This window comes from Caretta caretta, chromosome 6 (assembly GCF_965140235.1).
Source record: "Caretta caretta isolate rCarCar2 chromosome 6, rCarCar1.hap1, whole genome shotgun sequence".
NCBI classification, from domain to species: Eukaryota; Metazoa; Chordata; order Testudines; family Cheloniidae; genus Caretta; species Caretta caretta.
The window spans coordinates 59,070,432-59,096,045 of NC_134211.1; the positions used below are offsets into that span (position 1 = coordinate 59,070,432).

The window sequence follows — 25,614 nt, forward strand, 5'->3', positions numbered from 1 at the left end:
GTATCTGCCAGGCGATGCTCCCTGCCCTTCTGCAGTGCACTAGAAACTGCGTGCCCTTCCTCCCAAGGTGGGGAGCATGCTAAATCACTCAAAGAGTGATTTCAAGTTAAGGTCCACATCATGGGATCTGCCTGCATTGAGAGTGTCTGATTACTCAGGAGAGCAGAAATTGTGACATCCCGAAGGTGTCAATTCCCCCTAGCAATGAACACACTCCAGAAACCTCTTTGGAAAAATGGGAGTGTCACTGGCGGGGGGTGGGGTGGGGTGGGTGATCTGACAACCACTTCCTCCCCAGGGCTACTCACAAGCAGGATCAAAGTCCTGGGCATTCCCAGCTCCAAATCCCAACCTCAGCAAAGGCCAGGAGAAGAACAGAAACTGCACCATTTCCATCCTGTCCAAGGGGGCAGAGTGTTAGCACCAGGACTGGAAACAGAAAAGAAAGCTGCCTAGGAGAGGGTGGGCCTGGAATTTCTTCAAAAGCGGGCCCTGCCAATCAAGAGCAACCTCTTCGCCGCTGCTTTATTATAATCAATCCTAAGTCGTCACTTCTGTTGCTCTCAGGGGAAACAGTGCTGGGCAATTCCCACCCCAGGAGCTGTAGGCAGGGGGGACATGTTAACCAGTGGGCCAAGTCACTAGCTGTGGCACTCCAAATAAAGCCCAAATATTAGAGTTTAGCTTTTTTCCCTTTCCTTAGGGCATTTTTATTAATACATAGAAGATGCAAAAATGTTCATAATACAAAATTCTCTGTAATGGAGACCTTTCCTACCTTCTGCTGTTGGGAGGGACACATCCTTCCTTCTCCCCCCCTCCTCCCGGTAGCCCTTTCCTGTCTACTATGGAGAGAGACACACTTGGGCTTCTCTGACCTCTGGTCTCTTCTGTCTGCTGTCCCTGCCCAAGAGGCAGGAAGCCTCATACCTGGCTTCCTGTAGGTCACACGTTTGCTCCTAGTCATGTGCCCTACAACTACAGCTCTCAGTATTAAAGGCCCCAAGGACTGTAAGAGCTGCCCTGTGTTTATACCCTCAAGGCCGAGTGCCTTGTTACATGCCTAATAAATTCACTGGGAGTAGATGAATCTCCAGCCCCAGTAATATCCCCACAATGGAAACCTTTCTGTGGTGAAACTGGCAAAGGGACCAGGAGAAGATCTTGGGCCTTAGCAACCATCTCAAAGAGAGACAGTCAGACCAATGGCCCATCTAGCTCAGTATTCTGTCTTCCGACAGTGGTCAATGCCAGGTGCTTCAGAGGGAATGAACAGAACAGGTCATTATCAAGTGATCCATCCTTTGTCACCTCTTCCCAGCTTCTGGCAAATAGAGGCTAGGGACACTTCAGAGCATGGTTTGCATCCCTGACCATCCTGACTAATAGCCATCGATGGACCTATCCTCCATGAACTTATCTAGTTATTTTTTGAACCCTGTTATAGTCTTGGCCTTCATAACATCCTCCGGCAAAGAGTTCCACAGGTTAACTGTGCATTGTGTGAAGAAATACTTCCTTTTGTTTGTTTTAAACCTGCTGCCTATTAATTTCATTTGGTGAACACTAGTTCTTGTGTTATGAGAAGGAGTAAATAACACTTCCTTACTTCCTCTACACCAGCCATGATTTTATAGACCTCTATCATTTCCCCCCTTAGTCGTCTCTTTTCCAAGCTGAAAAGTCCCAGTGTTATTAAACTCTCCTCATATGGAAGCTGTTCCATAACCCTTATCATTTTTGTTGCCCTTGTCTGTCCTTTTCCAATTCCAATATATATTTTTTGAGATGGGGTGACCAGATCTGCACACAGTATTCAAGACATGGGCATACCGTGGATTTATAGAGAGGCAATATGATATTTTCTGTCTTATTACCTATCCGTTTCTTAATAATTCCCAACATTCTGTTTGCTTTTTTTGACTGCCACTGCACATTGAGTGGATGTTTTCAGAGAACTATCCACAATGTCTCTGAGTTCTCTTTCTTGAGTAGTAACAGCTAATTTAGAGCCCATTTTTTGTATGTATAGTTGGGATTATGTTTTCAATGTTCATTACTTTGCATTTATCAACATTGACTTTCATTTGCCATTTTGTTGCCCAGTCACCCAGTTTTGTGAGATCCCTTTGTATCTCTTCACAGTCTGCTTTGGATTTAACGATCTTGAATAATTTTATATCATCTGCAAATTTTGCCACCTCACTGTTTATCCCTTTTTCCAGATAATTTATGAATATGTTGAACAGCACTGGTACCAGTACAGATCCCTGTGGGACACCACTATTTATCTCTCTCCATTCTGAAAACTGACCATTCGTCCCTTCCCTTTGTTTCCTATCTTTTAACCAGTTACTGATCCATGAGAGGACCCTGCCCTCTTATCCCATGACTGCTTACTTTGTTTAAGAGCCTTTGGTGAGGGACCTTGTCTAAGGCTTTCTGAAGTTTGGGTATGTCAGAAACTGCAAGTACAGCCTCATATAGATGAGTCTGAGCTCTGGGCTGTGGGGTTTGCAGCGCTGGCTGTAGCTAGACTGCACCTGCCCCATGCTCTAGGGTCAAGGCTTGCAGTGCTAACAAGCTCTACTACCTGCACCAAAACCTTTGGATAAATGGGGTGGTACAATATGCAAGTTAAGGAGTGCTCAGAGCTCCACGGCCTAAATCCCACAGGCTGTCTGTACCAGAGCAGTGCTGGAAAGTTCTTTATGGGGCACGTATTGCACCTGCTTGCTGTGTAGCTGTTGCACAGATCTCACCTTCTGTTTCCCTCCGCTGCAGATTTGGAAGCTGAAGTTACATAAGAAGAAAGTGACTCATGTGGAGTTTAACTCGCGCTGTGATTGGCTCCTGGCTACAGCTTCTGTGGACCAGACAGTCAAAATCTGGGACCTGAGAAACATCAAAGACAAGTCAAGTTTCCTTCATGTGCTGCCTCATGACAAACCTGTCAATGCTGGTAGGTCAGTGAGGTAGGACTCTCTCTCTCTTTCTCTGCCCACCAATCTACCTATCTGTTCTGTGTTTCTGTCTGTTCCTTTTGGTCTTTTGTGACCTGTGCCTGTGTCCATCACGCTTGGGTTTTCTGTGCCCCACTTTCCCTCCCATAAATGTGTATCAGTCCTGTTTCTTTCATATCCTTCAGTGTGTGTCTATCAAAAGATGAAATCATTCTGGAGCAAGCCTGAGTTTGATCAGTTTTTAAATTCAAACACTGACATAAACTTTATCTGAAATTCCTGTACAAAAGTGTTGGTGTCACCCATAACACCTTCTCATTGGCTTCTGGCTAATTCATCCTGAACTATTGCTGATGACAGAGGGATACTTATAGATTCCAAGGCCAGAAGGGCCAACTGTGATCATCTAGTCTGACCTCTTGTCTAACACAGGCCATAGAAGTTCCTAGAGCAGAACTTTTAGAAAAAACATCCAGTTGTGATTTAAAAATTGCCAATGATGGAGAATCTACCATGACCCTCAGTCACTTGTTCCAATAGTTAATTATCCTCACTGTAAAAAAATGTATGCCTTATTCCCAGTCTGAATTTGTCTAGCTTCAACATCCAACCATTGGATTGGGTTATGCCTTTCTCTGCTAGATTGAAGAGCCCATTATCAAATATTTGTTCCCCATGTAGGTACTTATAGACTGTAATAAAGTCACCGTTTAATCTTCTCTTTAAGATAAACTGATTGAGGTCCTTGAGTATATCACTATAAGGTATGGTTTCTAATCTTTAAATATTCTCATGGCTCTTCTCTGAATCCATTCTAATATAACTTAAATGTACTGTCCTCCTAATAAAGTATTTGTTCTCAGTGCGTCAATCCTCTGCAATTCCTGGGGAGCTGCCCTTGAGAGCTTAATGTGAAAACACTGAAGTTTTCTGGGGATAGAGCGTGGAATTTGTTGGGGCAGATACTCCTGATCATCTCGTGCTGAAGTTCCTTTGGTAGAAACAGGGACTAGGAATCAAGATTCCTTTGGTTCTATTCCCAACATTGGAGGGATGGGGTCTAGCAGGGCAATAGTAGTTAGAACTGCTGTGTTCTGTTTCCAGTTCTTTCACTGGCTTACTATGTGACTTTGAGTGAGTTCCTTTCCCACTTATTGTCTTTTTTCCCCCATCTGTAAAATGGGGATGATGATACTTCCCTGGCACCCAGGGATTGTAAGCTTCAGTTTAATATTTGTAAAGAACTTTGAGTTCCTGGGAAGAAAGGGGCTAGAGAAGGACAGAGTCTTGTTCCTTGGGGCACGTGGCTCTTTTAAAATAACTATTTAGGAAGTTGTAACGCACTTACAAATTAGGGGTATGTGTTGTTTAGCTCTTCTTTGTCTATGGCCGCAGGATTGTGATCTTCTGTATGCTTTATTGCCCTTTTCCCAGCTTATTTCAGCCCAACGGATGGTGCTAAGCTCCTGACCACAGACCAGCATAGTGAGATCCGAGTCTATTCCTCTTCAGATTGGACCAAACCACAGCATCTGATCCCACATCCACATCGGCAGTTCCAGCACCTCACACCTATCAAGGTGAGGTAGCAAAGTGCAGTCTGATCTCACAGCAGATGCCAGTAACAAGTTGGAAAAAGCTTTAGTACAATTTCTTTTCAGAATAGGGCACTGCAGTGGGGAAGCTCACTCTGCTGGAGTCACAGCTTTCTGATTCGTATCAGTCTTTAGCTGTGTTCCTCCGGAGTTGTTGATCACATCCATCTGCTTTATGTTTAGGCGACGTGGCACCCTCGTTATGACCTCATTGTGGCTGGTCGCTACCCAGACCCTAAGTTCCCAGGATACACAGTGGATGAGCTGCGAACTGTTGATATATTTGATGGAAACACTGGGGAGATGGCGTGCCAGCTCCACGACCCAAATGCATCTGGCATTATCTCGGTGAGCTTGGGCACTAGAGTTGAAAGGGCCACAGTGCCCTTAACTATAGCCAAGACTTGAGTATCAGGGAGATCATGCAATAGGAACAAGACCCAGAATCTCCTAACACAGGCTCATACTCATACCAGGAGGAGGCATCCTGGCAAGGTGCGGTGCAGGGAACAGTCTGTATACTGGCCATGGGAAAGAGTGCCTCAGAGAGGTTGGCTGTGACGACTAATATGTGTGAATAGCTTCTTGGTAGGGGAAGTCTCCTGAGAGTGAATCCAGGGTTGGGGATGTGAGGAGTCACCTGGGTTGCTGCTTCTCCATCTGTTAGCTGGTCCTTTCCTGGCCATGTGCATTGGAGTCTCTGTGAAATACAGTCATGCCCCAGGGAGGAAGTAATGTCTCTTAGCATGATGCCAGCTCTCACGTCAGCTGCTCCCCCCATCCCACCCACCAGCAGCTTCTGAGCAGAAAGTGACATTCCAGTCACAGTAGCACATTGAGCTCCCACAGGGCTGACTCCCCAGCAGGATCAGACTGAGGAGAAACTGAGCAGAGCAGGAAGACTGGACCTGATTCTCCTCAAATTTATACCAGTGTTACACTGATTACTCTGTTGACTTCAGTGTAACTACCCCTGATTTACACCAACATGAGAGGAGGATCCAGCCTGCTGACTTTCAACATGCAGCAGAGAGGGGTTGTAAAGCCATGCTGGCCAGCCCCCTGACACCTGCAGCTCTTAGCAGTGGGGGTGTAGTGTCATGCCAGCCAAGGGCAGCTGACCTTTGCAGAACAGTTCCATGTTCAGCTCTGGGCCTTTTTGTAGTATACTTTAGGGAATGTTCTAGTTCCCAAATTGTTTGATCATGTTACATAAGCATTGAGGCTGATAGTTTGTCAATATGTTTACATTTGCAGCTCAATAAGTTTAACCCTATGGGAGATACACTGGCCTCTGGTATGGGTAAGTAGGCTTCTGGCTCTCTGTCCTTATTTTATTATTGAGGCAGTTGGACAGTATGGGGTTCTGGTCTCAGAAAAGGGTAGACTGGCTTCTCCAGACAAACACATGTTGAATGTGATGTACTTGTGAGTTCTAAACCTAGTTCTGACATTGATCTCACCGAGGCTGAGTTTCATCCTCTGTAAAATAGGTTAATACCCTACCCTCTTATCTCCAAACCCCAGTGTCCTCAGGATTAATCCATGGTTTGTAAAGCGTTTTGAAAACATCCACTAAAATGTGCAGTGTGGCGATTAGCTTCAAGGGAAAGCAGCCTCCCTAGGAGGAGATGGTGCTGCTGCCATCTATTGGCTGTATGGCAATACTGCAAGAAGTGAGATGAAAAAAGTTCCTGCCCTTTGCCCTCTACTGCTGGTCTCACTGGCCTTTGTTTGACTTCTTTTGGGTTACTGCACTTGTACATACTTTATATCCAAAGAGGCCCTGCCATTCTTGGGCTCCCTAGGATCTGGGGAAGCTGGCCATATTGGGGTCTGATTTGATCTGAATGCAGAATCTTTGGTAGAACTTTTCTTTCCATGGAAGTTGTGGGCAAGAGAATTAACTGATCATGCCCCTTAATTGCCGGCTATTGCTCGAAAAGTTTCCATGACCATACAGCTAATAGGGACATGATTCCTACAATAGGACTATGTGGAGGCAATGTCAGGAAGAAATGGTTTACACCATCCTTAGTGACTAGAAAAATACTACTTGCTTTTGTCGGGCAGTGGCTGAATTTTATATTAAATTGGTATAGACAGTGATTCCCCCATTAGAAACTATGTCTGCAGCAGAATTTCTGAGTGTTGAATTTTTTCCTCACAGGCTTTAACATTCTGATCTGGAGCCGGGAAGAGATGGTGACCAAGAAACAGGAGCATCTCTTGAAAGCTATGACAGAGCAGAGAAGTGGAAGCCGGAGCTTGTCCAGGCATGGGCTGCAGAAGCAGTCAAACCCACTGGCAAGCAAACTCAAAACCAAGTTCCTTGCTCTGGAACTAGAGGGGACTAAAACAAAGGGCAAAGATCCCAAATCACAGGGCAGGAAGCGGAAGGATCTGGAGGATTGAGCAAACACCTCCAGGCTTTCTAGATCATTCTGGACAAAGCTAGTCCTGGCACAGTGGGTGACATCTACCCTGAGGGGCACCCAGCCTTCTGCTTTGTCCTTCCTTGCTGGGTAGTAAGTTGCTGCTTGTACTTTCTGCTTTCCCCATTAGAGGGTGGTGTCATTGTCAGCTCCTCCTCCTGTGTGGCTGATACATTTTATCAAGCACTATGGGAGCCTGAATGTCAGCATGCCCTGTGCTGGCATGCATTTAATGGGACCACAAAAAGCAGCATTATGCTTATGCGTGATTTTTGTTCTTTAATTATCTGTGTCATGGGATATGAGGTCAATGTGGGAGCAGCCAGGGCTGAGCTGGGCTGCTGCTGTAGTTTATATCTTCAGAGCTTTAGTCTCTCTCCTGCAGTGCACCGGCCAGCCCTGTTTTCAGTCTTGTACCCCAAAGTATGGGAATAGGTGTTCCCGAAGTGGAACCCGAGGATTGTCTTCCAAATACCCCTTCTCATATAGCTACATCTCAGGGCTGCTGTTAACCCACAAGTTTTTATGTTTGAAAGTTAGCTTGTTTACAACACTGCCTGGGGCATAGGTGGAGTATATGCCCCCCCAAAAACTGCTGTCTGGGGCCAGGGCTCTGGCCCTGGTGGGAGGTTTTGTTAATTTCATGGTGTTTATAATATTCAACTGTTAATAAAGTTTTGTACAGAACAGGCTTTCTTCCTTGGGAGAGTGGCCACCTCAGGGGGTTTGATGAATGGCTTGTTGTGAGGGGCTCTTAAGCCCACCCCAGCAGGAGTTGACAGACTGCTGGGGGGTATATGTGCTAATGTTGCTGCTAGAAAGGGCTCTTGTGAAATTAGATGAATTCACTTACAAACTGAAGTATCTGCTTTTTGCAGGGTAGCAGGAGACAAAAATAATATGAAGAGAAGCATAAAACACATGGAAATGACCTTTGCTCTTCCCCTGCTTTGGGTGTGGTTGTGCATATTAGGATTTCTCCCTCTTTTCTTGTTACCTTTCCTGCTCCATTTTTGTCTTGTGAAAAGGTGAATGTTGCAATAGCTCCCATATTAAATGCAGAGCCTAACAGGCCTAGGCCTTTATGAGCCCACATAGCAGAAGGAGTAGCAGGAGCCCAGTCTCAATTTGATTTTAATGAAAAAAAAGGCAAGAGGTAATGGAACAGAATTACAGAAATTCATTCAGTCAAAGTCTAAATCACTATAGAAGCCTTTCCTCCATGTGTGCAAAATCTGCTGCCTTTAAAAATAGCCCCTTCCTCTGCTACACAGGCCTCTGTGAAGGCACTTCCTTGCACCTTTCTCCTCCAGTCCTGTTCTCAGGAGCAGCTGCTTGTTCTTTGTGACTGTGTTTTGCCCTTCAGGAGAACTAAGTTGTATCTCCAAGTGAGAAACAGGTGAGGCAGTTGCTGAGAGCAGCAGGCTGGTTCTGCTGCATTAGAGTTCCCATGCTGGTAGCAGACTGTAAAATTCCCCATGGTGAAGTGGAGGGAAAGAAAAGGAAGCCTGCTAGTAGCCTCCACTGCTAGGAAGGGAACTGGACCAGAAAAGGAACTAAAACTGGGAAGTGAATGTGCAGCATCACCCTATGAGGAGCCAGAGCCTCTGGTGTCTGCTGCACTTCACTCTTCACCAGAAACAGTAGTGGAGAAAGTGGAGGGCAGAAGATGATGACTGCTAGCCATTAATTTTCTCAATACCAGCTGTAGTCTGCAAGGAGATCCTTGCAACCTCCACGCAGTGGTCCTAAGGAAAGAGTCACCTTTAGTAACTCATCTAGAAGATCCAGGTGATTCACCCTGACAGGTGCATAGTGATGCAAGGTCACTTGCATGCCCCGCCCCACCTATTAAGCTGAGTATTTGTTTTTTAAATGACACCAATGTGGGGGATGGGGGAAAAAAACTAGCAAGGTTGGCACTTGTCCCAGTTTTAGAGTAAACAGTTCTGTTACGTGGTCTTTAATTGCAGTGTAAAATTTTCTGCCTGCCATGCACATTTGTTTGGCCCACAGTCAACATCTGCACCAATGGTGTGGTACAGGGCTGTAGCTACAGGCAGCCTGTGGCATTCACAGCTGGGGGAGGTCAAAACAAAAGGCTGTTACTTTAGAGAGAGATCCAAAATTTCATAACCACACCCACCGATTGTAGCTCTGCAAATTAGGATTATGAATGCAATTAAAGCTCAGGGAGCAGGCACAGTGCTTTTTCCTTTGTACAGCATTGCACAACAGCCTAGGTGCATGATACCACTGAAGGATCAGGAATTGGGTATCAGATGGGATAATCCATGTGGCAAAGTCCATTGATACCTGGAACTTCTCCAAATTACCCCTGCGCTGAATCCTGGGTCCAATGGCAGGTTTACAATCCTACCCTAACTTAAGGCCAGTTTTTCCTCTCAGAACAGAATTGAGGGGGAGTAACCTGGTGCCAGCAGCAATTAAGTAGCAGAGACAAGGGACCCCACAACCTCATCTGTAACCAGCCAGTGATCTCCAGAAGCTCCATCTTCTTGGAAAGCAGATGAGGATTCAGCCCCTACCCAGTGGGTGTGAGTTACGGTCTCTGGTCCAGGTCTAGCCTTCACACTGTAATCAGCCCAATGGCCCAAGCCGAAGTGCTCAAAGCAGATTGGGAATCACACTGAAATCAAATCATTCTGACCTTAGTGAACAAGGCCATTACCAACTGAGCAGGTGATGGCAGCTCCTGGGAGACATTCCCAGTTCTCTTTGTTGCTGCTAAAATAAGTGTTAGAATTACAACCATTAAAAGGGGAAAGATTATTCCTGAAGAGCAGCTGGCTGCACCAGGTGGAAGGGGAGCCCCAGCTTTGTCATGTATTAAAAATAGGCATTCCACACAGTACACTGGATTCAAGGGGGCGATCCACTGCTTCCATGCAGTTAGACCATCCTGCTCCAGATGCCCTGGGATTTCAACCCCAAATGTCATGTCTCATCTAAAGAGCAGCCAGAGGCTGGTCACATCAGAGTCCAGCTTCTGTGAAAAAGAATGTTCAGTTACTGAAGGACAACCCAACCACTCCCAGGAGCAGCACTGCTCCCTCTTGCTCCCTGGGGAGGGGTCAGAGCAATTGTCATGGCTGCTCTTCTCCCTCGTTGGAAACATGCCGGTAACCAGGTGGCTGGGACTGTATGCGGAAAACGACAGTCAGGAGGAGGATAATGAGGAGGAAGAGGATGGATCCACAGACAGCCAGAGCCACAATCAGTTCTGCAAGGGAGAAAGTGAGCATACAGTGTGGTAACATTCAATCATCGCTGTCTCTCACTAATGCCCAGCCCAGCCAGCACTCACCTGTGTCCTGAACATTGCTTGCTACCTGGCATTCGCGCGCCCAGTCCTGGGGAATGATGGGGTCAGTGAGCTGCAGGAAATCCGGCAAGGGGCAGCGCTGGGCACAGCCAGGCAGCGTCAGTGGAAAAGGCTCCCTCCCACTCTCGTTGTGGAAAAACATCTCCACAGAAAAGTTACTGGGGACAAAACAAAGACACAAATTACATATTCCTTGTAATTACAAATTACATATTCCTTCTCCCATCTTCCTCCTGGCTAGGACCATCACCCTCTTCAGCCATCCTGTAGCTATCTCTTCCTATCACCCACTTAGCATGCAGCTCTGGGAGCTAGCCCTTTCCCATTGTTCTGTATTAAGATCTTCCTTCTGTTGTTTTCCCCTTGGGAGCAAGAGCAAAAGGCTCTGCCCTGAGGCTGGAGTTCTGCCGACATGTTTAACCCATGAGGCAAAGCCACAGCAGATGCCCTTACTGTAGCCCTCACCTGTCATCATCTTGGTACAGCTCAAATATGTGACATGAGGCATATGGTGCTTGTCTCCCATTGTAGACATTCAGAGCCATCTGCAGTGCCACAAGTGTTGTGTCATGCTAAGGAAGAGGGAGAGAATGTGAATCACTCTTCAGGAGAAGGACAGAATGCTTGGGACCACATCCACAAAAGGAGAGCTCAGCAGGGAACCAAGGACTGTGCTGGGCAAAAGACAGCTAATTGAAGAAACCCAGGACCATGCCAGAGAAGGGAAAATAGATTATGGGAATTCACTAGAGCAGGGGTTCTCAAACTTTAGCAACCCGAGGACCCCCATTTTGATTTAAAAATTTTTGGGAACCCCCCAAGCCTCCTTGCACCACCCCTTCCCTGGGGCCATGCCCCTGCCCCACCACTGCTCACTCCATCCACCCCCCCCCCCATCGCTCACTCTCCCCAACCCTCACTCACTTTCACCAGGCTGGGACAGGATGGGGTGCGGGCTCTGGTTCTGGGCTAGGACAGGCGGTTGAGGTGTGGGAAGGGTTGCGAGGTGTGAACTCTAGCAGGGGGTTTGGGTGCAGGAGCGGGTGCGGGCTCTGGGCTGGGGTAGAGGGCCGTGCTTACCTCGGGCAACCAGAACATCCTCTGGCTGCGGCTCCTAGGCAGAGGGGCTAAGGGATCTCCGCACATTGCCCCTGCCCACAGATACCACCCCCACAGCTCCCATTGGCTGCAGTTCCCAGCCAATGGGAGCTGTGGAGTCTGCACTTGGCGTGGGGGAAGCGTGTGGAGACCCCCTAGTACCCACCCCAATGGCTGCAGGGACATGCCTGGGGCTCCCAGAAGTGACGGGGGGAGCCAGGACAGGTAAGTCTGTTCCCCAGTGTGCTGGAGGCATGCCTGGGAAGAATGGGGAGGAGTTTTTCCACAGGGCTTGCAGACCCCTATTTGAGAAACGCTGCACTAGAGGAACAGAGAAAGCAGAGCAGGGGCCCTGGTAAGGTAACTTGTGACTGTGCCGAGGGAGTGGGGGAGAGAGAGAGCGCGCGAGTTGGGAGCTCTGTCAGTCTAGGGGTCAAGTCCCTGAAAGTACATCTACATTACAATAGAACACCCATAGCTGGCCTGCATCAGCTGACTTGGGCTCATGGGGCTATAAAATTATAGCGTAGACATCTGGGCTTGGGCTGGAGCCGGGGCTCTGAGAACCTAGATGTCTGCAATTTCATAGCTCCACAGCCCAAGCCCTGCAAGCCTGCGTCAGCTGACCCAGGCCAGTCATGGGTGTTTTTTTGCAGTGTAGAGACACCCCAAGGGATCCCATTCTACGGCAGTTCTGGGAGTGATGCTGGACAGTCTAACTCAGCAGGTTGCTAGAGAGGGATATGATTGTCTGCATCTATCATTCTATCATCTATCACTGGCTGAAACACCACATCAGGGTAGCACAACCCATCTATCAGAAGGGGCAGTGACCCCGAGTCTGTCCTCCTGCTCTTGCTGAGTCAGCCACATGCTGGATTTTTAGACTGGGAATTCACTTCTTTGGATGCAGAAAGGGATGATGCCAGGTGCTGTAGAGAATATGCTGCAATGGGTAGAGACATATTCTGGATATAGGGACTGCACTGGAGGATGGAAGGATGGCAGAGCCCCCACCAGGGCCCAAACCCCATGGCAGGTGGTGGGATGGCAGCTCCCAGATGCAGACTTACTGCTGAGTAGGCGAGTAATTTCAGATGCTGGGGTGCAGACGCATTTGCTGCTGAGGTCATGTTTTTCCTTATCTGAGCCAGCAGGACCCCTGCAGAAAGAGAATAGCTGGGCAGATCCCAAAGGACAGAATCTCTTACCTGAGATGCCATCCCTTCCCCACTCACCACCCTGCAGACGAGCTTTCTCCATCTGCTGGTGGATCCCAAACAGGAATTCAAAGCCAAAGTCTTTTAGTTGCTTCAACTGAGTCATGACATCCGGGGTCACCCATGGCGGCAGTAGCAGCCTATGTGTTTGCTGAAAAGAAAAAAGGAGAACTCATTCAAAGGGAGATGGTGTGGGCAGAGGGTAGGTCACAGGGCTCAGAGTCAGGAGACCTGGGATCTAGTCCAGATTCTGCCATGGGCTCACTGTGTTACCATGGATGACTCCCTTCCTCATCTGGGCTCAGTCTCCTCTCTCACCCCCATCTGCAGAACTACATTTGTAAGACATTCTGCCATTTCAACATAAGAAGCACGAAGAATAGTAAGAATAAAAACTAGGAACTACATTTCTCTGAAAACACAGCCAGAGTGTGATGTTAGCGCAAATTGCAGAGACAATAATCCTGGGGCATCCGCTTTGTGTGAAGATGATTCTGCCGCACTGAGACCACACAGCCAGAAATCAAAACATAAGACAAAAGAGCAGGAAGAAGACTCAGACAAAGCTATTGCTATAGGCAGAGCACATCTATACAGGAGAAGTCATCATAAGCACAGGCACTTGTGCACTGAGGAAGAGAGCAGAAGACTAGCACTCTGTAATTGTCTTATTGAGATGCAGCTCAGATGGAAACCTCAATAACCATGCTCTGAACAAGGGGAGTCAGGAAAGGAGTCTGCTTTGCAGACAGCCAGTGTACTCAGAGGAATGGCTGAATTACAGTGAAAGCAGCGATAATCTCAGAAAGGTCACAACTTTTGGGGCACAGAATCATAGAATATTAGGGTTGGAAGAGACCTCAGGAGGTCATCTAGTCCAATCCCCTGCTCAAAGCAGGGCCAACACCAACTAAATCACTCCAGCCAAGGCTTTGTCAAGCTAGGCCTTAAAAACCTCTAAGGATGGAGATTCCACCACCTCCCTAGGTAACCCATTCCAGTGCTTCACACCCTCCCAGTGAAATAGTGTTTCCTAATATCCAACCTAGCCCTCCCCCACTGCAACTTGAGACAATTGCTCCTTGTTCTGTCATCTGCCACCACTGAGAACAGCCTAGCTCCATCCTCTTTGGAACCCCTCTTCAGGTAGTTGAAGGCTGCTATCAAATCCCCCCTCATTCTTCTCTTCTGCAGACTAAATAACCCTAGTTCCCTCAGCCTCTCCTCATAAGTCATGTGCCCCAGCCCCCTAATCATTTTCGTTGCCCTCCGCTGGACTCTCTCCAATTTGTCCACATCCGTTCTGTAGTGGGGGGGGACCAAAACTGGACGCAATACTGCAGGTGTGGCCTCACCAGTGCCGAATAGAGGGGAATAATCACTTCCCTCGATCTGCTGGTAGTGCTCCTACTAATGCAGCCCAATATGCTGTTCGCCTTTATGGCAACAAGGGCACACTGCTGACTCATATCCAGCTTCTCGTCCACTCCTTTTCTGCAGAACTGCTGCTTAGCCAGTCGGTCCCCAGCCTGTAGCGGTGCATGGACTCTGCACTTGTCCTTGTTGAACCTCATCAGATTTCTTTTGGCCCAATCTTTCAGGCCATGTCCCATCAGACTCCATGGGAGACTAGGACAAGCACCCTCTGGGCCATTCTACATGATTCAGATCAGGCACCTGTCAGTAACCTGGGTAGTTTGTTTTGCATTCATTTACCAAGAGCACAACTAGGAAGTTCTGGTTTTGCTTGGAGTTATTTGTTGGTTTGAGCTGGTGGAGGAAATCTACTGCCTCAGCAGTGGAAATGCCAGTTTCACTCAGCAAGGTCTATTCCCCAGAGCATTATTTGTAAGGGTGTGAGCACCACCACTTCTCTGAGTAAGCAGAACTTCCTTTCCTGGGGTACAGCGCTGTCCTGTGTGCCATGGGGATAAAGTTCTCCCTTCTCAGAGCCTGCCCACTCACCTTCTACTAACCCAGGGTTCTCAAACACGTGGCCCACGGGGTTATTTCCTGCGGCCCACCAAGCTCCCTGCGCCCTGCTGCCCCGGAGTTATTTCCTGTAGGCCACCAAGCTCCCCTCCCCCCAGCACGCCATGTCCCCACTCCTCTACCTACCTCCAGGTGCTTCCCGCTGCCAAACAGCTATTTGGCAGCGCTTAGCGCTTTCCAGGAGGGAGGGGGGAGGAGCGGGGAGCTGTGTGCTCAGGGGAGGAGGCGGAGAAGAGGCAGGGCAGGGGCGGGGATTTGGGGAAGGGGTGGGAAGAGGCGGGGTAGTGGGGGTGTCAGTGATGCGGCCCTTGGGCCAATGTACTAGTCATCATGTAGCCCTCCTGGTGATTCGAATTTGAGATCCCTGTGCTAACCAATGAGCTGTTCTTTGAGTTCTCAGCCCTGTAAGTCTGTGAGAAGTCTAAGCAGACAGTTAATGAACAGGGCCTTGGACCCTGCTACACAAGGACTTTGAGCAGGACCAAGAGGGGGAATGGGAAAGGGACTCCCTGATCTTTCTTCCAGGGGAGTTTCTATTTCACTAGCAGGATCTGCTGACTAAATCAAGATTCCTACAAGGAAAGATAGTGGATTCTGTGATGCTAAGAAAGTATTTGGAAATCAGGCAGTGCTTGTTCCTCCCACTACCAGCGTCTACAGGGCTTTTCAGATGCCATGCCCAAAGGAAAAACAGGATGGCATAAGCCAAAGAAATGCAACAAACTTTCCAGAAGGAATCTCTGCAAACATATTTGAGTCTGGGAGGGGCAGACCCTTCTAGTTAATGAACAAGGGTGAAATTCAGCCCAGTCACAAAATCAATTACTGTGCTGGCAAGGGAAGGTTTAGAATGACATTTTTAGTAATTACAGTATTTGGACCCCCAGGGATTTTGAAGTCTAAGGGCTTCTCTACACATGGAGTTATTCAAGAATAGTTATTCTGGAATAGCTATTTCTGAATAAATCTATGTGCTGGCATTCTCATTCTGGAGTAAGAGTACCTTTTTCTACATAAACTTAATCCACTTTCTGGATTAAAGGTGTCTACACAAGGAGTTATTCTGGAATAGCTATTCCACTTTAAATTCATACCTCACCTTATTCTGGAATAATTTTCCTGTGTAGACAAACCCTTAGGAAGGTTTTAACTTTAACGAGCAGTATTCAAGCACTGATTCTACTTACATTATGGTGGTGTCAATCATGGCTCCATACTTAACAGAGCTGAGTTTTGCTCTCAAAGCAGAGACTAGACAACTTTGTATGTGTGAAAAATAGAGGATATCCTCCCCAAAATTAGAGCTCCCAGGCCTTGTCTACACAAACTTGCACTGGATGAATACTCAAGTATTTGGTTAAACCCAGGACAAGTCTGTGTGTAAACGAGGCCATACTCTAGTTCTAAATGGATTTTCTGAACATTTGAAAGTAATCTATTAGTTTACGGTTTAAAAGTAATTTAAAAAATGAGTCCTAAGAAATGTAATTCTATGTCAGACCGTTTTTGTCCCCAATGATCTCAGTTCAGGCATCGTCCATCTACACAAAAATTGGCAAAGATCTGAATTTGGAATAAAATCATAGAATATCAGGGTTGAAAGGGACCTCAGGAGGTCATCTAGTCCAACCTCCTGCTCAAAGCAGGACCAATCCCCAATTTTTGCCCCAGATCCCAAATGGCCCCCTCAAGGATTGAACTCATAACCCTGGGTTTAGCAGACCAATGTTCAAACCACTGAGCTATCCCTCCCCCCCCATAGACCTAGTGCAAGGAGTAGGTTTGGAAAAGAAATGTTTAGAATTAATAATCACTTTTCCTGTTATTCTTCAAAACTGGAAGTTTCACTTTCAGAAGAGGCTGGAGAATGTTCTTCAGCGAAACAAAGAATTGCCCTCTTTCAAAATGGCTCCCATCTCCCATTTGGTTCAATGGGACTCAGACCACAGACTGCCCTTAGCAAATATGGCCAAGAAAATAACTGCCCTGTAGTGATATTATGAAGAAAAAAAAATTCTGTCTTAAAAATCAGTTTAATCTCATTTGGGATTTAAAAAAAGGCATGAATTGTAATTGTATTGTTACTGCAAGGTGTCACTACAGTGCAGAGTTAAGGTTATGGAGTGTTCTAACTGTTTGGATTTCATTTTACCTCAATTCTAAATTTCTTGGGTTTGTAATGCTTGTCTTGGGATAAAAAGAAAAGGAGTACTTGTGGCACCTTAGAGACTAACCAATTTATTTGAGCATGAGCTTTCGTGAGCTACAGCTCACTTCACTGAAGTGAGCTGTAGCTCACGAAAGCTCATGCTCAAATAAATTGGTTAGTCTCTAAGGTGCCACAAGTACTCCTTTTCTTTTTGCGAATACAGACTAACACGGCTGTTCCTCTGAAACCTGTCTTGGGATAATTACAACATGACTATAATGTTTACCACAGTTCCCTCTAAGGTGCAGGCCTGTGTGGCTGCACACAAGGGAATGAAGGACCGTGCACCTAATTAGTGGAGCTGCGCAGACGGGGCGGCTGGCTGGCTGTCCAGAGTGCCTCCTGGACTCTCGAGAGAGGATGTGGAAGGTGAGGTGGGCAGGGGTCAGGTGGGGGTGGGGAAACCAAGTTTGGGGTATCCCAGGACTCCCAGCCCCAGCTGGGCTGTGTGCGGCAGCCGGGGAGAGACGTGACTTTCCCCAGCAGCCGCCTCTCTGCAGCCCTAGCAGTGCATCTTGTTAATTATCCCTTGTTTTAATATTCTTTCTTCCATATCTATGAACTTTTAAAAAACATATATCTACGTTTTTTGTTTGTACTGGTGGCGCATATCTGCACATTATCTCGATATTGGTACACATACCAAAATTCAATCCGCACATGGATGGAAAAAATTAGAGGGAACATTGATGTTTACTCTATATTACTGATATGTGCTTTCAGCCTTAACTCCATTTTAATGTAGTTTTTGTTTGGGAATTACTAAAATGACACCACTTTGCTCTTCTTTAGGGCCTTCCTGTGTCAGAGGAGCTCAATACATTTTACAAACAATAAGGAATAAAACCTAACAGTTCTCTAGATTGTAGGAATGTATTATTCCCTTTTATAGATAGGGAAACTGAGGCACCAAGCAGGAAAGTGACTGGCTCAAATTAACTGTGAGCTAGGGGAGCGTCAGTAATAGTATCCTGGAGTCTTGACTCGCTCTTCCTTCCTCAAATAACTAGATTAACATTCACTCCATCTTGAAAAAAATCTCACTCCGGATTTAACTAATTAAAACCAAAGAATAGTAAAGATTTTGGGACAACCACCCCTTTCTCAGGAGATAGAATGCCACAGGAGAATTAAGTTTCAGTTCTAGCATGACATCTGAAACATGCAGCTAGAGGATCTATGGTGCTGGAGGGGATAGATTTCCTAAATTGTGCCTCTGGAGTGGGGGAAGAGTTATTATTCCGAAATCTGAAGATTAGGGCTAACTATGTGGAGGGAGAAGTGGAAGGTTGCTGTACAACAGGCAAATCCATTTCTCACCAATGCAATTGTCTCCAGTCTAGTGAATCCCTAATTCCACTCTGCTGAGCCAAAGACCCAGGTCCCTGCTGTTGTGTGGGGATTCCCAGATTAACTTACCTCACAAAAAAGGGTGTCGTAGATGCTCCAGACAGACTCCAGGGACACATCCTGGATCCCTGTCTGATTTGCCACCATCTCCAGGAACCCCTGCAGGCAACAAGGCAGAGACTCAAACCTTCTGCTCTTCCACCACACAACTCTGCAAAGCGGAGATCTTTCACCCCTCCCTGACACCTAGAATCATATAAAGGTATCTTCTTCCTGCTCAGGGAGACCTTTTCTCACACAAACTCTCACTTACCAAATTCTGTCTGGTTTTATTTATGTACTCTGCTGATTGCCGGGTTTCATTCTGTAGCTGCTCATACCGCGGGCAAGGGGATAATGGAAACTTCAGCAGCTGGGCAGAGACAAAAGGAGACGCTGGGTCAGGGAAGATCCTGACAAGCAGCAGCGACTGTACTGCCTCCCCACCACAGCCACCTCCCAGTCCTGATGAAACAGGGTCTAAATAGCTCCCTCCGAGGAAGGGTCTCCCTTCCGGTGAGACTCTGCATCTAACAACTAAATCAACAAGGGACATGAGGAGAATTGTGGGTCTAGAAGTAGGGGGATCCCCTGCAAGGCCAGGCTAAGGAGCGATAATGGGTAAGCTCAGGACTGGAGGGGGAGGCTCTTGGCGACAAGGTGAACACCATGCCTGAGCTGCCAATATTTATCCTTGAGAATGACTCACCTTCTCCCCAGAGTCAGGCACAGAGTGTACAGGGATTGGCTGCCAGGAAACATTGGGGTTGAACACCTGTTGTCCTTGTGGGGGATACAGTCCTGCCAGATTGGCCTCTGCACTCATCAGTGTCCGGTCGTAATCTGTGCTGCGAATGAAAATCTGCCACGGGCACAGAGAGCCTGTTCTGTGAATATCACTATTGTACACAGGAGTGGGGATACCTGGACTCTGACCAAGGGACTCAGAATACAGGCACCACAAAGACAAAAAGTTTTAGGCATGCCAGAGAGTACATGGAGTGTGCTGAGGCCATTACAGCTTAAGCAGTTCACAAACCATGATGGGGAAAGAGGAAGTGCATATAAAAGGGCAGGCTATTAAGGCATATGGGGCACTATGGAATACATCATGGAGATGGGAGATAGAATACAAGTGAAGGAGTAGCTCAGGCAGAATAATATAAGTAGCAAGTAGGTAGGAGACAAGGCCAGAGATATAGATGGGGGTAGGTAAAAAGAGAAAATATAGTGTAGTTATATCACAGGAATGAAGGTAGGACTCCTTGGTTCAGTCCTCAGATCTGCCATTGACTTGCTATGCAACCTGTGACAAGAATCTGCCCCTCTCTGGCCTGTTTTTTCATCTGCGAAATGATGACAATAGTGACATGGCTAGTGGATGTGGCAGAGGTTTCATTTATTAATGTCTATGAAGCACTTTTTGGTCCTCGGAGGGAAGGGGGCAGAAGATCATTATCATCGGCAGGAGGAAAACTTGACAATACAGAAGAAGAGCAAGAGCAATTGCAGAGATTCAAGGAGGGTCAAAGTAGTGAAAGTTTGATACCTTGACATTTGTGTACTGAGGCAACTGGAGGGGGGAGAGAGGTATGTGGGGCAGGCTTCAGTGATAGGTGGAGTAGATGAGATGAATGGTTATGAATGAAGGGATAAATATCCGGGCAGTCAGGACATCAGAGAAAAAGCAGATAAAATAAGAGTCTTGTGAATGGTGATATAGTTTTGCTTTATAGAGCATCTTGCATACAAACGATATCCTCAAAACTTATTCTTGGAAAACACAAGATTTACTCACTGTCTTTACTCTGAATATTTCCACCCATCTGACATGAGGTATGGGTAGAGAGAGACCTTTCCCCATTAGCTAGGATGAAAGAACTCCAAGGTATGCTCTAAAGAAACACCTAAGCAGTATCTTAACATGGGATAAAGAAAGAGCAATCTACAGTACTGTCTCAGGTTGCTTATCTTTGGGCATATGCTCATGTCCCAGCACCCTTTTATAAGACTCTAGCCTGTGGCTGAATCAAGTGATGACCAACAGTCACACAACAGCAACCCGGAGCTGATGCTTCCTATAAGAGGGAGCTTGATCAGAGGATACCAGGATCAGGAAGTAGGAGGGTGCTCTTGGCATTAGCCAGGTGGCAGACAGCTGCAGGAAAAAGGAGAAGCAGCAGCCTCAGCTGGGAAAAGCTTTGAGAGAGAGAGAAATGTGGGAAGGAACCTCAAAGCTTGCGAGGAGAGCTGGAAGATTTGTATTTGAGTTGACACTGAACTGTTAACTATTGTTAATAAGCTAGACCAGAAGAAGGGAGTGTTACTTGAACCACATGATTCTGCATTTATTGGAGAGCCCCAAAAGGGGAAATGAGGCAGCAGATACTTGACCAGAAGAAGTCAGATGGCAATCCACTACCACATTAATATTAAAAGGCCTGACACAGCTGTGGGTCTGTATCAGCAATAGGACACAGGATAATTGATAATACTAAGATAATACTCCCTCCATCTTGAAACTCTTCTTCCTGCTCCATCTGACTCAAATCTGTCAGAAGAACAATAATAAGTATTTTGGGGGACTTCCCACACCCCTCCTTTAGAAACCCCAAATGTCACCTCTATGTATAGTATATGCTTCCTGAAAGCCTCCATACTTTGAACAAGTGAACTTCCCAAATGGCTAATCAGAACCACCCAGTTTTCAAAAACTAGGGCAAAGACTTCTGTAGCACCATCAAACTTGCAAAGAAAACAGAATCAGCTACTTTGGGACAAGACCCTTAATGCTTTATTGACAGAAATAAAAGAATAGTTTGGGTAGAGATTATGGTGTGTATGTGTAAACTTATTAGATGGTGCCTGGAGCTGGTCACTGGCCTTGCCTGGGACTGGGCAAGGCAAACACAGGCTGCATCCCTGTCCTATGGAGAGGATCAGCTACCAGCTAAAACTGTTACTTTAATTTCCATAGGCTCAAGTCTTTCATTCCTTGATACAGGGACAGTGGTACCCAGTGCCATATTCCAACTGAGATTCATGGACCAATTTCAGAGTAGGTGTCTAACTTTCAGATAATGATGTTGCTTCTGCTTATCCCTGGGTTGAATTTGTCCTGGTATTTCATGGGGAGAGTTTATGCATACTAATAGTAGCTTTTTCTTCAATCCTACTAGCCCTTTAAGACTGGGATATCTACCACAAAGTATAAAGGGCTGAGAGTAGGGCAGGTGTCTCTGCCACAGTGCAGGAAACAATGATGGAAGAGAACCAGAAAGCAGACATAGTCTTACTCAACTAGGTTGCAACAGGATGCTTCCCAAGGAAACTAGATCTTTAGTTGCTTCCTAAAGACCTTTACTTTGACTGACAATTTCTGAGGGGTGTTGGTATGTTTGAAGACCCAAGCAAAATCTGCTAAGGATGACAGATGCACGATCTTCGTAACCCAAGGTTCTAGAAAATCGTGCATGAATATTTGTTCTCCAACACTCTGCTCTACTGCAAAAGCATGGTAGTGTTAGAGTGGGGAACCAAAAAGCAGTAAGGCTGCTGGACAGAGGAACTGCATTTATTTATTTATTTGGCTGAGTTAATTTCCTTTGGAGCCTGAGTTCCACTGCTTGTTGATCAGATAAGACAACTTGCCGAGGCCTCCTGATTCAACTTCTCAAAAGAAGGGCATGAAAGAGATACACCCGGCTGCAGCTCACTCTCTGTGATGCCTTCCCAAGAGAGGGAGGGAATCAGATAAATTCCAGCTGATGTCACGGGTGCTTTTGTAGGTCTCTTTATTACCCTTTCTACTTCCCTTTGTTTAGGTGGCAGTGGCTTCAGGCCTCCTCTTGCATAGTATCTTGCCACCCCCAGATGTAACCATCATTCCTTCTTGCCCTCCCTACACTCTTACGGGACTGCACTCCTTTGGTATTCACAGTAACCCAGGTGATTTCAGAGACAGTTTCTACAGAAGATGCTATTTAATATAGTCATATTGTATCCTACTATGTGAAGGCACAGCATCATGAACATGACAAAGGGAAACAATAAGGGGCATAAGGGGCCTTGAAGACAGTGCAGGTACCCTGAGCACCAGGCTGCACCTTACAGGAAGATAAAGTGACCCCAGGAGAGGGACAGGGGGTGATGACCAATGGTAGTGGGGTAGGTTGCACTGACCTCCTGCCTATTGTATGAGGCGTTCAGGAATCCATGGTAACGCTTCCGGAGTGACTGGCCCAGATCCCATTGTTGCAGCATCCCAACCTGCACGCATCAAAAACAGGATTTGCCGCTATCCTGGGCCAATCCCAGCAAAGACCTCCGATGTCAAAGGCCACATAAAATGGCTTCCAAAGGGGAAAGGGTGGGTTCCCTGGCACTTCCCACCCACTATTAGGAAATGGCAGAAATCCCCTTCCTTGCGGGAGAGAAAGCAGACACCTTCTGAGGTACAACTCCAAATGTAACACTGTTCCCCGGGGTACCCACCTGGGTGAGCTGCCCAAATCCCTGGGGCCACGCGCTCTCCTGATGGGGGTCCCGAGGATAGGCCCTCACTGGGGAGCGGTCCCCGTGGCGGTACAGCTGAAAGAGGAAGCACCTTCGAATTGCCTAGCGCCCCAAATCCGCTACCCCGGCCGCCCCCCTCTGCCCAGCGGCGCCCCCCGCCCCACCCCGTCTCCCCCATCGCCGCGCCCCCCGGCCTCCCCACCTCGGCCCAGCGGCCCCGCCCGGGGCGCGGTCTGGCTCTGCGGTCCCAATCTGGGCCGCGCTCCCCGGCTGTCGCCCCTCACCAGGGTAACGAAACGCAGGCTCCGAGCTTGAGCCAGGGGCGGTGCCAGCGCGAGGCTGATGCCCAGCAGCAGCGCGAGAGGAGCCGCCATCGCTCTCCCCACCCTATCACTGACACTGCTGCTGAGCCCGGTCCGGCCCGACACCCGGAACCCCGGCGTTGCCGGCCGCAGGAGCCGCCCCGGTGCACATTCCGCCACACAGGAAAGAGGGATCCGCCATCTTGGTAGAGGCGGAAGCACTATAGAAATGGGACAGTAAAGGGAAAAAGGAACAGCACACCGGAAGTGAGTTGGAGAAGCGCCATGGGATGGGGGAGGGTGTTTTTGTCTGTTGGTCAGGGCAGGGGCTGTCGCCCATTCCAGGCCGCCACTGTCTTCCTCTTGGTCGTTAGGTTGTGTGCATGCACCCCGGAGCCAATGTCCATTGGGACTGGCATGGACGGGGTTGGCGTGTGATTAACTGACTTGGTGCACATGCCAGTGCCAAGGTCTTGTCCCCACCTCTCTAGAAGCTCACTGAGCTAGAGAATAGGTCTAAAAAGCGTGCCAGGCTTCCAGCATGCATGTGCTGTGCATTGGATCCTAGACCAGCCTGATAGTTCTGATGGCTACCCCAGTCCAGTGGACAAAATGCAGCTACTACTGGCTGAACTCCAGCCAAATAAACTACAGTCCGTTGAGCCTAGAGAGCTAGCATCCCACATGCTCCTAGCTCCAAGAGTGGAAGCAGGAATTTAAGGCATGTATCGGACTGACTCGAGTAACATGGAATTTGTAGTGATGTCTATGGTGAAGGTTGCCTGACAATCCCCTATTCCATTCTTTGTGCATAGCTTGTTGAAGCATTCATCAATTTGGCTTAAAAGTCCCAGGGATGGTCTCTGTTTGAAAATTTGAGCAAAAAATGATTCAGTTGTTTTTGAGAACAAGAGAGTATGTGTGCATGTGAGAAAATATATATTTCCCATTATTTAAAAAAATTGACTTTTTAACAAGTATCTGAGGGTAGCTGTGTTAGTCTGTATCCACAAAAACAATGAGGAGTCCGATGACACCTTAAAGACTAACAGATTTATTTACCATCAATTTGGCTTGAATAGGGACTGGGAGTGGCTGGCTCACTACAAAAGCAATTTTCCTTCTCTTGGTATTGACACCTCCTCATCAATTATTGGGAGTGGACTACATCCACCCTGACTAAATTGGCCTTCAACATTGGTTCTCCACTTGTCATGTAACTCCCTTCTCTTCATGTGCCAGTATATATTTATTTCTGTATCTGTAATTTTCACTCCATGCATCTGAAGAAGTGGGTTTTTTACCCACGAAAGCTTATGCCCAAATAAATCTGTTAGTCTTTAAGATGCCACCGGACTCCTTGTTGTTTTTGTAACTTTTTAACAGTTCTTTAATAAGTTAAAATTTGACATGGCAGAACCCTCACAGTGGAGCAACCAGTGTCAGAAAACTGATTTAGATTTACTATACTGAGCATGTGTAGTAAACTTTTTTTTTTGTTTTTTTGCTGAGCTCGTACAGATTTCCTAGAAACCTAGAAAATTCTAAATCTTACTAAAGGTGACTCAAAAAAAATTGGGATTGTGCGCTTTGTTATTATTTATAAAGAAGGACTGGATTAAAAAAAGTTGCTTGGTTTTAACATTAAAATGTCTGTTCTCGTGTAGCTTGGAATACTTTACTGGCTAGAGAACTTGTAAAATTATGGCATTGCAACAGCCAAAAGAGTGAAAGCTGAGTAACTGAAAGATGAAGGGATTTATAATCACATGTTTACAAATGTTGTTGATAATAACCATTTCAATTACTAAGAAAAAATTTGAAGACAGAATGTTATACAAGAGTCAGAATCTCAGCCTCTTCAATTAAGCTGTTAGACTTCTCAATAAACATGCGCTGAGACCTGACTGCAAACATGGATAATAAAGAAGCTTCAGTTCCCCCAGATATGGGGTTATAGAAGAATTCTGAAAATACCCTGGGTTAAATGCTAAAACCAATGAAAAAGTATTAGAACTCAACAATTGCTAGTTAGAGATCTTATGAAAAGATAGATTTGATTTGCACAGCACATTTTAAGAAGCTCAGTGGGTGATATGTTTAAAGGCACTGGAAAGGAAAGTTGATGGCAAAAGAACACAAGGCAGAAAAAGAAGATTGTGGATGGATGATGTGGTATCATGGGTGGATCAAAAGGACTATTCATCCACAAAGAGATTAGTAGAGAACTGTACAGAATGGGTTACCATGGTTGCAAACCTCCAGTCATGGAGGTGCCACATAAGAAGAGTGTTTAGTCAAAAAATGTTAATATTTTTACTGCAGGTTTTTAATATGGAATATTGTACTGTAGATATTATCTGTATATTAGTATTGTTAATTTCACTAGTGCTAGGCCAATGGTGGGAAAGTTGCTTAAAAATTCTTTGCAGACAAGACCTCTATGTTGTTGCTGTGTACATATACTTTTTATGTTTCTTTGTCAGATATGTTTTTGATTACTGGTGGAAAAATAGTATTTATACTGTGATGTGATTTGTATTGATCAAT

The 25,614-nt window shown here is 46.6% G+C and overlaps 3 protein-coding genes across 14 annotated transcripts in view; 2 read left to right on the top strand and 1 right to left on the bottom strand.

Annotated features, from left to right (window-relative positions):
* DDB2 (damage specific DNA binding protein 2) overlaps positions 1-7,680 on the top strand; it is a 28,559-nt gene extending 20,879 nt beyond the window's left edge. For all 6 annotated transcript variants that reach the window (XM_048852099.2, XM_075129605.1, XM_075129606.1 and 3 more), the window contains 5 exons: positions 2,785-2,962; positions 4,398-4,543; positions 4,742-4,906; positions 5,816-5,861; positions 6,729-7,680. In XM_048852099.2, the coding sequence (XP_048708056.1) occupies positions 2,785-2,962; positions 4,398-4,543; positions 4,742-4,906; positions 5,816-5,861; positions 6,729-6,973 (780 nt within the window). In that variant the 3' untranslated portion in view covers positions 6,974-7,680. The remainder of the gene's footprint in view (positions 1-2,784; positions 2,963-4,397; positions 4,544-4,741; positions 4,907-5,815; positions 5,862-6,728) is intronic.
* On the bottom strand, positions 680-23,179 carry ACP2 (acid phosphatase 2, lysosomal). 2 transcript variants are annotated; one of them, XM_048852103.2, is made up of 11 exons: positions 23,047-23,179; positions 22,742-22,837; positions 22,430-22,516; positions 18,957-19,109; positions 18,522-18,620; positions 18,278-18,367; positions 12,676-12,808; positions 12,511-12,599; positions 10,805-10,911; positions 10,322-10,497; positions 680-2,895 (listed from the first exon to the last, which is right to left on the bottom strand). In XM_048852103.2, exons 1-11 carry the CDS (start codon positions 23,134-23,136, stop codon positions 2,882-2,884), a joined length of 1,134 nt encoding a protein of 377 aa, XP_048708060.2. In that variant the 5' UTR covers positions 23,137-23,179; the 3' UTR covers positions 680-2,881. The 2 variants fall into 2 exon arrangements, with proteins under 2 accessions (XP_048708060.2, XP_048708059.2); XM_048852102.2 differs by lacking the exon at positions 680-2,895 and adding an exon at positions 8,926-10,237.
* The window catches only part of NR1H3 (nuclear receptor subfamily 1 group H member 3), a 62,952-nt gene continuing 59,945 nt past the window's right edge, over positions 22,608-25,614 (top strand). For 2 of the 6 annotated variants that reach the window (XM_075129614.1, XM_075129613.1), the window contains exon 1: positions 22,608-22,701. The gene's annotated coding sequence lies outside the window, so the exon portion shown is untranslated. Of the gene's footprint in view, positions 22,702-23,249; positions 23,332-25,614 lie in introns of those variants that run through there. The other 4 variants (XM_075129617.1, XM_048852109.2, XM_075129616.1 and 1 more) reach the window with 4 other exon arrangements.

What these genes read in the sequence shown, in the direction of transcription:
- ACP2 (XM_048852102.2), bottom strand. Translation starts at nt 23,136, where the DNA reads ATGGCGGCTCCTCTCGCGCTGCTGCTGGGCATCAGCCTCGCGCTGGCA. An exon ending in GATTTGGGCAGCTCACCCAG is followed by an intron (nt 22,517 to 22,741) that starts GTGGGTACCCCG and finishes TGATGCGTGCAG; the next exon opens with GTTGGGATGCTGCAACAATG. An exon ending in GAAAGCTCGTCTGCAGGGTG is followed by an intron (nt 12,600 to 12,675) that starts GTGAGTGGGGAA and finishes CTCTTTCTGCAG; the next exon opens with GGGTCCTGCTGGCTCAGATA.